The following is a 13,308-nucleotide window of genomic DNA, read 5'->3' as shown; positions in this document are numbered from 1 at the left end:
TATATATATATATATATATATATATATATATATATATATATAGAAATGTTTATATCTGATTTCTTTCAATACCAAAGTATTACACATATATCGTACACATTCATTTGTATTTCGCATGTATGTATCTACATACGATCGAAAATAAATATATATGACATTATATACAAGCATTGTGATCTGAACTTATTAGTAAATTTATGGACTGGAATCGGACTAAATGTATAATTGTTATGTATGTCTATTTAAAGCCTCATGTGTACATATCGTATACGTGGTAAGAGAGAATCTCGATATCTCTTGTATATATAAAAAATATATTCTAGCTTTACATCACGTGCTATGCTGCGTGATGAAAACAGGTGAATATTTTTAATGTCTATCAGGCGAATATTTTTTTAATGTCTTATGTTTGCGATAATATCACGTAAGATTCCGATTATTTTTTTAAATTTGCATTTTTTGTTCACACATACAATATACAACTAAGAAAATATGTTCCTCTTTAATCAAAGAAAGTCATGATATCGTCGGAAAGGTATCTGCTTCTTTGCATCGTCATAGATTCGATTAAATAAATTTTACAAATTGTCACAAATATAAAAATATCACGAATATTTTATAAATAATATATATTTATACGTTCAGATCGAAGCGATCTTATGTTAGGATGTTAGTCTGGGCGGCAGCAGGAGGGATGAAAATTAAAAATTCTGCAACGAATGTAGATAACAAGAAATTGAACAATAAATTCTCATTGCGTTCAAAGTATCAATACATTGCATAGCAATGCATTAACATGTTGAATCGATCAACGTATGAATCATTTATCATCAATGGATGCGTAGTGAAATTGGAGATTGATGGGATGGTGAAGTGATAAAAAGGGGAATAGTGTGAAAATACGAATATATATAATATATATTCGTATATTATATATATATATATAGAGAGAGAGAGAGAGAAAGAGAGAAAATTCTATTATACTGCGGGACCGGCGGCATTATCCTCGTCGGAATCAGGTAAAAAGTCTTTGGTCCAGTCTTCTATCCTGTCCACATTTTCGAGGGTTGATGCGAGCACTCTCAGATTATCCACACCGGACATTAATTGTCTGCAAAGGAATACACGAAATTTCGTTTAGATTTGAAAAACTATGCATCTCTTTATTAAAATAGACAGTATTCCATTCTAAAATTATCAAATGTTTCAAATATATGTTTTTGTAATTGATAGTAGTCAAATAATGAAGGATACCTGAGGGATACTTCAGCCGACGATGCAGCCGCGAATAAATCACGCGCAAGCCTTCTAATTGTACGATTCATATTAACAGCACCAGCATTCGATTCACTTTGTCCAGCCGCAGAGATACCAGCTCGAAGTTCACTATTCTCCAGTCGTAGTAGAGATATCTCTGTCTAAATTAACAGATTTGCAAGTCGATACATCAGAATGTGTTATAATATATTCTGTTCCATTATAGTCGGTCAAACATAAACAATACTAACATAAACATAAACAATACTAACCGTTAAAACTTTAATCTCTTTTTTCAATGATGTGACAGTACTTTCAGCATTAACTGCTCGCTTCTACGAAATACAAATAGAATGTTGTCATCGTTTCTCAATGGCACATAATGTAATCAATATGTAAGAATTCCAATTTGCCAATTGAAATGCAAATCCTTATCTTTGTACTTACTGTACTTCGTTTTAAGTTATCTTCGACTTGCTCCATCGCTTTTTCCAAGTGTACAGTTTCTTCGTGCTCCACTTCCTTTTTAGATAATAATTCTGCCTCCAATGAACGAATTCTGCAATTAACGGATCGATATAAACTGAAATTTATTCCAGCAAGGTATAATTACCTTTCCATTTTTTCACTAAGTTGCCTTCGAGATGCCTCTAATTGCTGACGTAATCTTTCATTTTCGAGCAAAAGCTGTAATAACATATAATCTCGAATTCTCTCCACTTCCTCTATTTCCTTATTTATGAAATTGCTGCATTACACAGTGATCTTACCCTTCTTTCTGTAGATTCTGTCATGCTCGCTGTAGGTTCTGAATCTGACGATCTATGTATAGGACCATCGCTTAAGAAGTCTGGTAGAGATTTGTGAACATTCGTTTCACCTCCTGATGGAAGATCGCCTCGTGCGGTTGTATTTATACTAGGATTGGAGTCAGGAAAAGGTAATGGCAAATCAAATGGAAATCCTATAAAAGAAATGCCTCTTATCTTCACAAACTTAGCAGGAACATAATTGTATAATTTGAAAACATGTCGGCAAGATACCTCTGTGTTCAGGGCGAGGAAAGATAGGTGTAGTTTCGTTGAGTCTATCCTCGAACGTAGGTAGGTCCAAGTGATTCGAATGCATTTGATTTTTTGTATTTAATGCAGAATGATCTCTGTGTGGTAAGCCTTTGTGCAATGTATCAGTGAGATCAAACGATCGTAGGTCATCGCACAAGATATCAGAGTCGTTCTTTTTGGTCTCGTTCCGTAATCGAGACTGCCTTTGCTCCATACTGTTCAATGCAAAATCCGGCAGATTATCCATATCAGGTAGTATTGGTTGACTATTCTCATGATTCAGGTAACACTGTTCAATGACCAGGTGATCCTGTACAAAGTCTGGCAGTTCCGTTGGGTTTCGGCCGGAATAAACGCCGCTGCCGACATTATCTTTGTCAAGAACGTTACCAGGACTTGATGTGGAGGATGAATAGACTTTCGGCCTTGCCCCGGTATTGTGATAGTTGGTTTGCTGCATGCCATTCTTTAAGAAGGCCTTAAAACTAAAGGGATTGTTGTCGCGACGCGACGACGAGTCTTGACCTGCGAAAAAAATCATTTTTAGCTTCCACAGTCAGATGAGAAAAAGCAAAAAACAATCCCCCGTCAAAGCGTTTGCGTTGATATAATAAATAGTATACAATGATAGTGAAATTCTAACCTGTCGACTGCTCGATGGAGTCGGCGTGACTCCTGCTGAAACGGTCCGACGTCGGCGACGGGTTGTTCATTGATTGGGTATCCTGGCAACGAGCGGAGGATATCATTTTCTCCTCATCGGACGACGAAAACGGCAGAAAAATCATTTCATTTCCCGACAGCGACGAAGAGTTCTTACACGTCGCTACGCAGGGCGTCCAGGAGGAGGTCGTCTTCTCCTCCTCCTCCTCGTCAGACGACGAGGACCACAAGTGGCGTTGAGACAACCGACGATCTGGATCGTCGGTCCTCTTACGGCTCGCCATAATTCGGGTCGACGCTACGATCGAGTCATTTGCGACGCTCGTCTTCGCCGAGAGAAGTACGCGCTCGCTTCACGTCTGTCACTGTCTGTCTACCTGCCTGCTGATCGTGTCAGGTTAGGTTGGCTCGATCAACAACACTCGTCGATGCTCTTTAATGTGTGTCCATCACTCTGCTCCCTCTGCTCCACTCACTCCGCTTGTAATCATTCACGACGCGATCTTCGCACTTCGCAGTGGTACACTGTGCGTTTAGCCGGCGATTTGTATGCTATATTTAACTTAAAGACCTAAATACAATAAATAAACTGTTTACACCGTCGCGACCTTCGTGTTTAGATCAAATATAGAGTAGGAATAATCGTAAACTAAAAATGCGCTTTCTACAGTTAAAACAGTTCGAAATGATATGGAGATATATATGTAGTTTCTAAAATAAAAGGAAAGATACGAAACGTAGAAAGATGTAATTGAACGAGTGGAGTGAACAAGTTTTTTTCTCGCATGACTTTTTCATCAGTGATTGTAATTGTACACAGTTCTTTCTCAGCTAATAATATATCGATGCATCTCTCTCTCTTTCTCTCTTGAACGATTTGACATTTCATTTAAAATTGACATTTTAAGAGGAAGTTATTGATATATATTCTTATGCCTTATTGAGCAGCCTACTGTATTTACGTTGTAACTTTGAGGATCTGCACGACGCGCTTAGCCCATTGATTCGATATATAGTCTTTGGAAAGATGGTGAATATAAATTTATAATTTTTATCTGTTAAGGATTATTCACTGGAATAAATAATAATTGTTTTCAATAAATGACGTATAGTACCTAAAGAAAATTTAGAAAGTACAGATTAATCATATAGGTGTGTTTAATTGGTTTTTGTTACAGACGGATATCTATTGTATCTCCTGTAAACAGTTGTCTGATGATAATCACCGAAATGTGTTTGATGAAAAATTGTTGCTTAACTTACAAGAAAAAAACACACATGAGAAATCTGACGGATATATGACACTGAGGGATGCTATCGAATTAATTACTGGTCATACAGTGAATATCATATAATAATTTATATTTTGTTTATTATACACATATATATATATATATATATATATATGTTTATACATATAACAATTTAATGTAAATACATATATATTATATTGCTCTTTTTTAGATATCAGAGATAGATAATGCAATTTTGTGTAACAAATGCTTTTATAAAGTGGAATCATATATAAAATTCCGTTCTCAACTTGTTGCTTCATTTGGAAAATTAAACATCCAAATATCAGACTGTGATTCACTAAATTTAACAAGTGTGGATACTACGAATACTTCACTAATCTCTAAAATAACTACTACAGGTTTGTTTATAATAAATGATTAAGACATGATTAAGACAGTTATGTGCATATATTATATTATTGCATATAAAATTTCAGAATCAGAAATATTCAAGGAGATAATAAACATCAATGAAAACAGTGTTTCCTCAAACTGTAGCATTAATGTAGAGCTATCGAGTAACGAGACGTCATTATGTTTATCAGATTTCCATCATTATGTTGATAATGTCTCTGATGATGTCAGTGATATTGATGATTATTTGAATGTTGATATATCTCATTCAAAGATTCAGAAGAGTGATATAGAATCAGATATAAATGTATGTTCTTGCGAAGACGATGAAGTATTAGAATTACCTGTCGAATATAAACACAGTGAAGTTATCAATATCAGTTCAACAGAATCAGAGGAAGATTACGATTATGGACCAACTTTCAAAAAAATTAAGCTTTCCAATCGAATTTCATCTCCAGTGATATCATCTTAATGTAATAATTTATGAAGATTGTACATAATTGTATGTTTAATAAGTATAAGATAGATCGATTGAAGAAAAAATTTTTTAATAATTCAATTTCAAATGTTATATGCATGACAGACTTAGAAATAAATACGTCACCATTTAAAAATAGCAATCAAAAGATATTATAAAAAGTATATAGTGTCTATACATATACATATATGTGTTGTGCACCGTCAGGTTTTGAGATAGGGAAGCACCAATAATTAATTGCTCTGTATATATGCTTAAATATAATATATATCGAATAGTGCATCCTATTTTGTGTAATTTATAAATTTATGTTAAACACGATTATGAATAAAATATTATTTTAAAGTTTATTTCTTAAATCCATATATTTATTTTAATATTTCCTATATTTCTGGTAGATATATTTAATTTGTAATTCTTATTACAGTTAGTCTGCTTATTATAAATTATCTTTTTTTTTATAAAAGAACTATAATAATAGTATGATAAAAACACCGTACAGCTGGCCCATTAGCTCAGTTGGTTAGAGCGTCGTGCTAATAACGCGAAGGTCGCGGGTTCGATCCCCTCATGGGCCAAATTTTTTTTTCAATATTTTAACATTTGATTGATATATATACATATATATATTTATTTATTTATTTTGAGAATTTAATATTATATTAATCAAATTACAAAGAAGCGTACTGGACTTTCAAAATAATTTATGAAAACTACATAGTACTTGTAAGTGAATATTTATAAAACTTGGCGAGTACATTTTTAATTTTCTAATTAGTGTATATATTTATGTCTTTTTTGAATCTTTAAAAAAATTATGAGTATTTTTGCACTATAAAGTTCACATCGTTTTTTGTTTCACATTACTAAATATATATAAATAGTACATATCAGAACATATATATTTTATTTTTTAATATATAATTGTGAACGTGAAACATTTATCCTCAATGGCGCATTTTCGATCCGGACTCCAAATTTTCGGTTTAATCTCATTAAACGTAAGACTTGATCTTGATTAATGTCTGTATGTAAACAGTATGTTAATATATTCTTAATTTATTCTCAGAAGAATAAATATAACCCCTTGTGGCAACAATCGTGGCAGTACGCCAAGTCTATCTGTTCAAAGAAAAATATTATTGATTATAACAGACGATCAGTATCAAAGACACCTAAGCATTATGGTGAAATTTATTAAAAAATTTATGGATCATTATATGCATAATAAAATTAAAAAAAGCTCTGTGTTTCTAACATAATTATTTCAATATATTTGAATAGGAGTAAGGAAAAAAATATGTTTTTTGAACATTCAAAGAACATCATCATCGACACAGAAGAAACTCGCAGAACGGAAATTGTCCCTTTGGGAATATGTGTTTGGTCCTAAGAAATCTTCAAAGAATCCTTGCGCTCACCAGCTGACCAATTGTCAAGAACAAGCGTGTTCCAAGAATTTGCGTTATCAAATGGCATCTAGGAATGTGATCTACATCGATCTGATTAAATCGAAAAATACGAGATTTACAGAACCGCAGCCTAAGCCACCACCCTCGTACAAATTGCCCAGAGCTGTTTTGCTGAACAAGGCGATAATAGAAGGTTTCCCTAAGGTAGCAAAGAACATTTAGTTACAGTACAGTTACACTTTTCTAGGCTATTTTCTCAGATTTGAAAATCATTGACAATTTAAGAAAAGGAGATATTATATTTTATATTTTTTACAGACATAATTGTAATGTGTTGTATGTGTTTTCATATTATTATAAGAATACATTATTGATTATTAAAAGGATGATAAAACTTGTGAGGGTAAGACGGTTACACCTACAACGCCCAGAAAACCATACGAAGAAATGAAGCCGGATTCAAATAGTTTAAATACCAAGAGAACCACCGATCAGCATCAAAAGAACATTAGATCAAAGAACACTAAATCATATCCTCCGACCTATGAGAAATTTCGTATGTCGATGATACCAGTATCAGACTCGGCGAAAGCTCGCGATATTACAGCGAAAATATTGCGTCAGGCGATGGCACAGGAAGAGCCACAAATGCATTCGAGAATTGAGCAATTCAAAATTTTAACGAAAGAGATGTCCAAGTCCAATAACATGCGTCATAAATAGATCCAAAGTGTAAAAATTCCGATAAATAATTATAGGTATATAAATAATAAACATCTTCGTGAGATCTTTAGTTTCTTCTTAGTTTTTTCAGTTTGATAAGTCCGATAAGTTGTGTAATTATAAGTACGCAAAATAAATAAATGGTTCTTTTACACTTTGAAATTTTGCTCCATATATCCACACACACACATATATATATGTATATATATATATATATATATAACAGTTGTGAAGAGAGAAAAAATCAAGTGGTAAAAAGCAAAAAATAGGAAACAATGAGCACATTGTAGAATAGGGTTAAAGAATACGTCAGAAAGAACGGATCTTTGTTATCGATCATGATGTTGATGCGTTATAGGATAATCGTGTGTGCCGCTAGGTGGCTCAGCTGCGGCTGCGAGCTGCGAGCTAGTTGTGCGCGTCAATTCGCCCGTTGATTGTTGATTGTTTTATCATTTTCTCTTTATTGTTATTTGTACTATCTGTAGAAAGAGAGTATAATTAGCGAGTCGTGCGCGAATATCTTCCTCGTGGTCACGAGCAAACTCGGCAAACGCCGGAGGAAACAATACCTCGTTATCTATCGTTATCACCGGACGAGTCTCCCTATCGAACATAACCGCTGTATCGATCCGACACATCGCTGCCTAGTCTGTCCGCCTGCCGCAGCAGCGTACACGGTAAGAGGTTATGTTGACTTCGACAATTCGCACCGCGCGATCCTCGGATTGCAATTTGCGATTGCCCGATATAAGGTGCGGATTGTAAAGATTTAGAGAAACGGATTGCATTTTAGTATTGCGTTTTGCCGCAGACACAATTGGTAAGAAAAATGGTGCTCGCTTCGAGACGCTCGGTGACAATTGCACGTGCAACGAGTCGTAGCATCGGGCTCCTGGAACGGAGCCCCTTCTTGCCGTGAAAAAAATATAATGCTCTGTCGAATGTCGTTGTCGCTCCACACCAACGTGGGCTTCCTCCGCAGTGCCGGCCACGGAGCAGACCACAAATGTCTTGTAAAGGAACTGCCGCCATCACCGCATGTACATCGAGACGACATAGTCGCGAGAAGATTAGTTCCGAAAACGAAGGAACGGAATGCGCGCCCGTTGATGCTCTTTTTGCTTCGTCGAGAACGGAAGAAGTCGGTAAGAGGAATCAAAAAACAAGAAGAAATGAGAATTGGCAACAAACGGTGACTGGAAAGGGTGTTGACGTCGTCGAGACGGTAGCTGACTTTGAGAAATGGCTTAAGATGCGTAGCACGGAACCGCCGGTGCCATCGAGTATGGACTTGGACGCAACCAAGATGGTAGAGGGCGTAGACCGATATTTGGGTGAAGAGGTACTATCACATGGTTGTTTTCTGAGCAAAGATCCATATGGTTTGTCCATTGACATCGATTTGGCAGACACTAAGAAGCTTAATCTGTCGTCAAGCTATGATCCGATATTACAGGATCTGACGCACAGCGAGAATCGATTATTGGAACCACCATGCGAGAAAGTCGTCGACGAGTTTATACTACCAGAGTTCCAGCTGGATCATTTGGATCCACTAGTGACCCTTACGCCGGATGACATGATAGTGGCTGGTGAGATTCTACCGTCTGCGAGCAGCCAGTCAATGATAAGTGTAGAAAATCATGATGTTGAACAAAATACTCCAAAAATTGGAGTTCCTGTGCAGAACAATGAGACACCCTGTGAGAAATCCACACAGGTTACTCTCAATCAGCTACCAGTGAATATAGTCGTGAACAAAATGGAGGATATAAAGACAGAACAGGAAACTGTAGTACAATCTTCAGTAAGTTCCTCGGAGCTCTTCATTGGGACTCTACCATCAATAGAGGAGAACTCGTCGAATACTATGACAAATTCCATGGAAATAGATACGCATGGTATGGTAATAGAACAATTGAAGAAGACAAAACTTGAACCTCGTATCATCAAGAAACGTCGACAGATGACAGAACGACTAGAGAAGAAGCTTGATAAGCATATTAATGGTAAAAGCTTTGCCATTGACACAGACTCACAGGATGGCATGATGGCTGTGGTTGCTATATCTACTGACAAAACCTCCAACATGACACAGATTGTTATCAATACTGGCACAGAGAAACAGATCTATCAAGGCAAGACTTCGGAATTGATTGAAGCAACAGGCAATTTTCCAAAATTGCCCAAGATAGATACTTCAGCCGCAGTTTGGAATGGCACAGTTGAATATGGTACCGATAGTAATCCAAGTAATCAATATGAAATTGTTATATCCAATGCACTGGAAGAATTAGGTATCACCGACGATAGCCTGCAACCTTTGTGCACCACCGAACACGACAAGGTGTGGCTCTGTCCACGAGACGGTTGCAACAGACAATTTGGTAGATTGTACACTCTGAAGGGCCATTTGTTGGCCCATTATGGAGTTAGACCGTTTAAGGTATATTATATAAAAAGATATGATATTTATCTTCTTTCTTTAATCTATTTTGTCATAGTGATATAAATTTTGCAGCAAATAAAATAAAATAAAAGTGTTTAAAGTTAATTTTGTGAACTAGCTCTTAAAATTACTCGACATATAATCGTGTTCTCTTTTTTTCATTTACAATTGTTTTAATTGGCAATATTTTTGCAGTGTGACTTTGAGGGCTGCACTTGGGCCTTTTATTCAGAGTTCAAGCTGAAAAGACACAAGGAGACACATCTGAAGCGCAAGGATTATGTGTGCGAGGTGGAAGGCTGCAATCGTCGTTTTACTACCGTCTACAATCTATGGAGCCACGCGAAGTTGCACAATCGTCCTAATCGGATCGTGTGCCAGGTGCCAGACTGCGGTGAGAAGTTTCAGACGAAACGAGCATTGGAACTACACATGAAGTCGCACGATCAACGTCATGCACCTTACGTGTGTCAGCATGAGGGTTGTGGCAAACGTTACTACAGTAGCAATGCATTGACGTCACATCAACGATCACATAGCTATAAAGAAGTGGACATCAAGTGTTCGTGGCCGGGTTGTGGCAAGATTTTCGACAAGCCTTGCCGACTCAAAGCACACATGCGGTCTCATACCGGCTATAAACCCTATCCTTGTACTTTTCAAGACTGTAAGTGGGCTTTTTCATCATCCAGTAAGCTTAAGCGCCACCAAAAGAAGCACACGAACGAGCGTAAATTTGTGTGCGACGTGCCGGATTGTGGCAAGGCATTTATGCGCTCGGAACATCTGAAGGAGCACCGACTAACGCACACGGAAGGCCGCTTTTTCCAATGCTTCGTGTGTGATGCCCGATTCTCCGCCAAGAGCAGCTTGTATGTACACATCAAGAAGCATCAGCAGACTAAGCCGGAAAACGTAGCCAATGATATGCTCGAACGCACTTCTGGTAATCAAAAACGTACGAGAACAAAAGAATCTCATTATTCGCGAGTGAAGCCGTCAAGTAAGTCGAAGCGATGGAACACGGAACTGATAAGTGCTGCGGAGATTATCGCGAAGGAAAATGAAGTTGAGAAGCAGAGTGCTAGTACATGTTCCCAGGATGGGGATCAAATGGAATGGCTGTATCGTTGTCCGATAGAGATATGCGGACATTTAATCAGCAGCGAAACGATTCTTCGTGAACACATGTTAAAAGTACACGGTATACAATGCGACGATTTGTTGACTAAACCATCTTCGAACGATGTCGACATAGATTACGTTTTATGTACCGTGCACAGTTCGCCAAGTTCATCCACTGTCGTCGAAGAAGAACAAATGGTCATGGTGACTCCGTGCGATGCCGTCATTCTTGATACCTTTTCGTCAAAAACAGATCATTGTTTGCCAGAACCGGAACCGCCACCTTTCAACTCCTTGCTGAAGAGCTCGGAATCGTTCCAAAATGATACGCAAAATGAGCGGATTGACAAGGAAACTGTATCAGTGAAGGAACAGGGTTCGGCAAGGACAGATCTAACATATTCTGATTGGTCTAAATTGAAGAAGGACAGTACATTGACGAATTCGATAGTAACGGAAACGTCGGACGTTGTATTGGGCACAAGTGATGATTTAAGCGAAGGTCTGTTGCTCACAGAAGAGCTACCGTCGATGTATTATCAGGACGACGTGGCGGGTACGGAATATCAGGTGCTGTTATTAGATTCAAGTCCGCTCGAGAGTGCCAGTAATTTGCGCGGTCTCGAGTGATTTTCGTGATGGACGCAAGTAATGATTTTTACTATCATGATCCTGAGTGATTTTTCGTGATAGAGTGCTCTCGATCGAGTGATTACTGTATAATTATTTTGGACATGACGTGATAATCATAAATATTTTAAACGTAGCTTAAGAATGGCATAATAGTGATAATTTTGAATAATGATGATCGTTATTATATTAAACATAGCTTTTGTAGTATGTATACGTATGTATGTGTGTGTATGTGTATATATATATATATATATATATATATAACTTTAACACGATCTGTGATCCAGGAGCTGGCCTCAGCCTGATATTCATTTGTACTCCGCGGCTCATAATCGCTTTAAATCGTTATTTTATTAATAAATCGTTGATATTTTTCCATAAAAATCACTATCTGTGTATTTCATTACTGTCGCTATCCGATTATAACATGCGTTTCGAAGTCATATATACTTAACAAGTAATTTATTCGTCTATTTTTTTTCAGCGATTCAATTTTTCTTATAATATACAGCATACACACACGCGCGCGCACACACACGCATGTATTTATAAAATCCTCTCGCATTCATGATCGATACAATTCAATAATATATCACGTTATGGAAAGTTTATGTGACATATATTTTTTCTAAAATAGTGGTACTAAATTACTCCATAATAATCTCTACAGCAAGTGATAATAAAAAAGTGTACAAAAATGGAATATATAAAAGGATCGATATTTTACAATTCTTGATTGTTTTATGCTGCGAATTTATATGTGCTATATTTTATTAAACAGTTAAAAAAGATAATTGGCTGCATATACAGTAATCATATAAACGCATCATAATAAAAGTTTAGCTAGATAGGAACTCTCGCATGGAACGAATATTATGTGTTGAGCTCTATAATAATGGAATCTTCCTTAAAATCAAATTTTGATATATTAATTATTTCAGATTGTATGTGCAGCCTTATGTAAGCATCTTGCTTTTACATACTTTTCATTTAGCATCGTATCGAAATTTCTAACTAATTTACAATAAAGACAATCACTAATTTATTAATTATTATATGTTATTAAATTCTAAATTTCGATATAAGAGTATTAAAATACCTATAACCTTGATTCTTATAAATAATAATGCTACTAATAATACCACCAGCTGATACAAAAGAACGTTTATATATCTTAAATATACAATGGTCACGTAATTTGAATGAATTTAATAATGCGTTTAATGTTTTTTAATGTTATAAAAATAATATGTGAGATAAATATTTTATATATATATATATATGTAACACCAAATACTAAGTAAAAATATTAATTCGTACAATTCATATGTAATGAAATACTTGTGTGATTACTGTTTCTATTTTCTTCTCAGTGAAATTTTTACAACTATTTAAAGAAAAAAGGAAGACTACTATTTTTTACATGAACTTTTACTTGTACTCGATGTAAATAGTAAATAATTGAACGTATCCAGAACAATGATTATCATAATAACCGAATTGAAACGTTCATAAATATTATCAGCTAGGCTTCTACGATATTATAATTAAAATAATTTCTAATATACGAGTAATTTGCGTGGAATGTAATCTCCATTTGGAAACGATAATTAATATTAAGGATGAGCGATACAGAAAAAAAGCTCAACATTTCGTATTGCAACGTATCATAAGCAGAAATATTGATTTACCAAAATATCGATTGAATAATTGCTAATATGGATTCGATATTTCTATTTTTTAAGCATTTTATGCATATCAATTGCAAAAAATCAATCTTTTTGTAAAAATAATGATTAGATCATTTTTGAGGCTATTTCATCGATCTTTTTGAATTCTAATCAGAATT

General features: G+C 35.6%; 4 protein-coding genes and 1 non-coding gene across 6 annotated transcripts; 4 read left to right on the top strand and 1 right to left on the bottom strand.

The window, feature by feature from the left end:
• Nucleotides 1-964: 964 nt before the first annotated feature.
• LOC108757220 lies at nt 965-3,287 on the bottom strand. The gene is made up of 8 exons (XM_018501663.1): nt 2,965-3,287; nt 2,301-2,846; nt 2,028-2,221; nt 1,871-1,944; nt 1,705-1,816; nt 1,530-1,592; nt 1,255-1,418; nt 965-1,111 (listed from the first exon to the last, which is right to left on the bottom strand). Exons 1-8 carry the CDS (start codon nt 3,266-3,268, stop codon nt 979-981), a joined length of 1,590 nt encoding a protein of 529 aa, XP_018357165.1. The 5' UTR covers nt 3,269-3,287; the 3' UTR covers nt 965-978.
• A 655-nt stretch (nt 3,288-3,942) lies between these two features.
• On the top strand, nt 3,943-5,428 carry LOC108757222. The gene is made up of 4 exons (XM_018501665.1): nt 3,943-4,014; nt 4,163-4,324; nt 4,449-4,638; nt 4,717-5,428. Exons 1-4 carry the CDS (start codon nt 4,012-4,014, stop codon nt 5,106-5,108), a joined length of 747 nt encoding a protein of 248 aa, XP_018357167.1. The 5' UTR covers nt 3,943-4,011; the 3' UTR covers nt 5,109-5,428.
• A 190-nt stretch (nt 5,429-5,618) lies between these two features.
• Nucleotides 5,619-5,692, top strand: Trnai-aau. The gene has a single exon. It is a non-coding gene; the product is annotated as a tRNA-Ile (tRNA).
• Nucleotides 5,693-6,011: 319 nt separating this feature from the next.
• Nucleotides 6,012-7,321, top strand: LOC108757208. Of its 2 annotated transcripts, XM_018501625.1 has the most exons (4): nt 6,012-6,115; nt 6,184-6,301; nt 6,399-6,730; nt 6,911-7,317. In XM_018501625.1, the coding sequence occupies exons 1-4, from the start codon at nt 6,065-6,067 to the stop codon at nt 7,247-7,249; spliced, it is 840 nt and encodes a 279-aa protein (XP_018357127.1). In that variant the 5' UTR covers nt 6,012-6,064; the 3' UTR covers nt 7,250-7,317. The 2 variants fall into 2 exon arrangements, with proteins under 2 accessions (XP_018357127.1, XP_018357128.1); XM_018501626.1 differs by lacking the exon at nt 6,012-6,115 and having other exon boundaries at nt 6,136-6,301; nt 6,911-7,321.
• Nucleotides 7,322-7,651: 330 nt separating this feature from the next.
• On the top strand, nt 7,652-11,563 carry LOC108757258. Its single transcript, XM_018501726.1, has 3 exons — nt 7,652-7,929; nt 8,064-9,698; nt 9,897-11,563. The coding sequence occupies exons 2-3, from the start codon at nt 8,259-8,261 to the stop codon at nt 11,454-11,456; spliced, it is 3,000 nt and encodes a 999-aa protein (XP_018357228.1). The 5' UTR covers nt 7,652-7,929; nt 8,064-8,258; the 3' UTR covers nt 11,457-11,563.
• Nucleotides 11,564-13,308: the final 1,745 nt, after the last annotated feature.

This window comes from Trachymyrmex septentrionalis, unplaced genomic scaffold (assembly GCF_001594115.1).
Source record: "Trachymyrmex septentrionalis isolate Tsep2-gDNA-1 unplaced genomic scaffold, Tsep1.0 scaffold134, whole genome shotgun sequence".
NCBI lineage: Eukaryota > Metazoa > Arthropoda > Insecta > Hymenoptera > Formicidae > Trachymyrmex > Trachymyrmex septentrionalis.
Note: the sequence above shows the minus strand (reverse complement) of the source record. Positions and strands in the feature narration are given on the sequence as shown.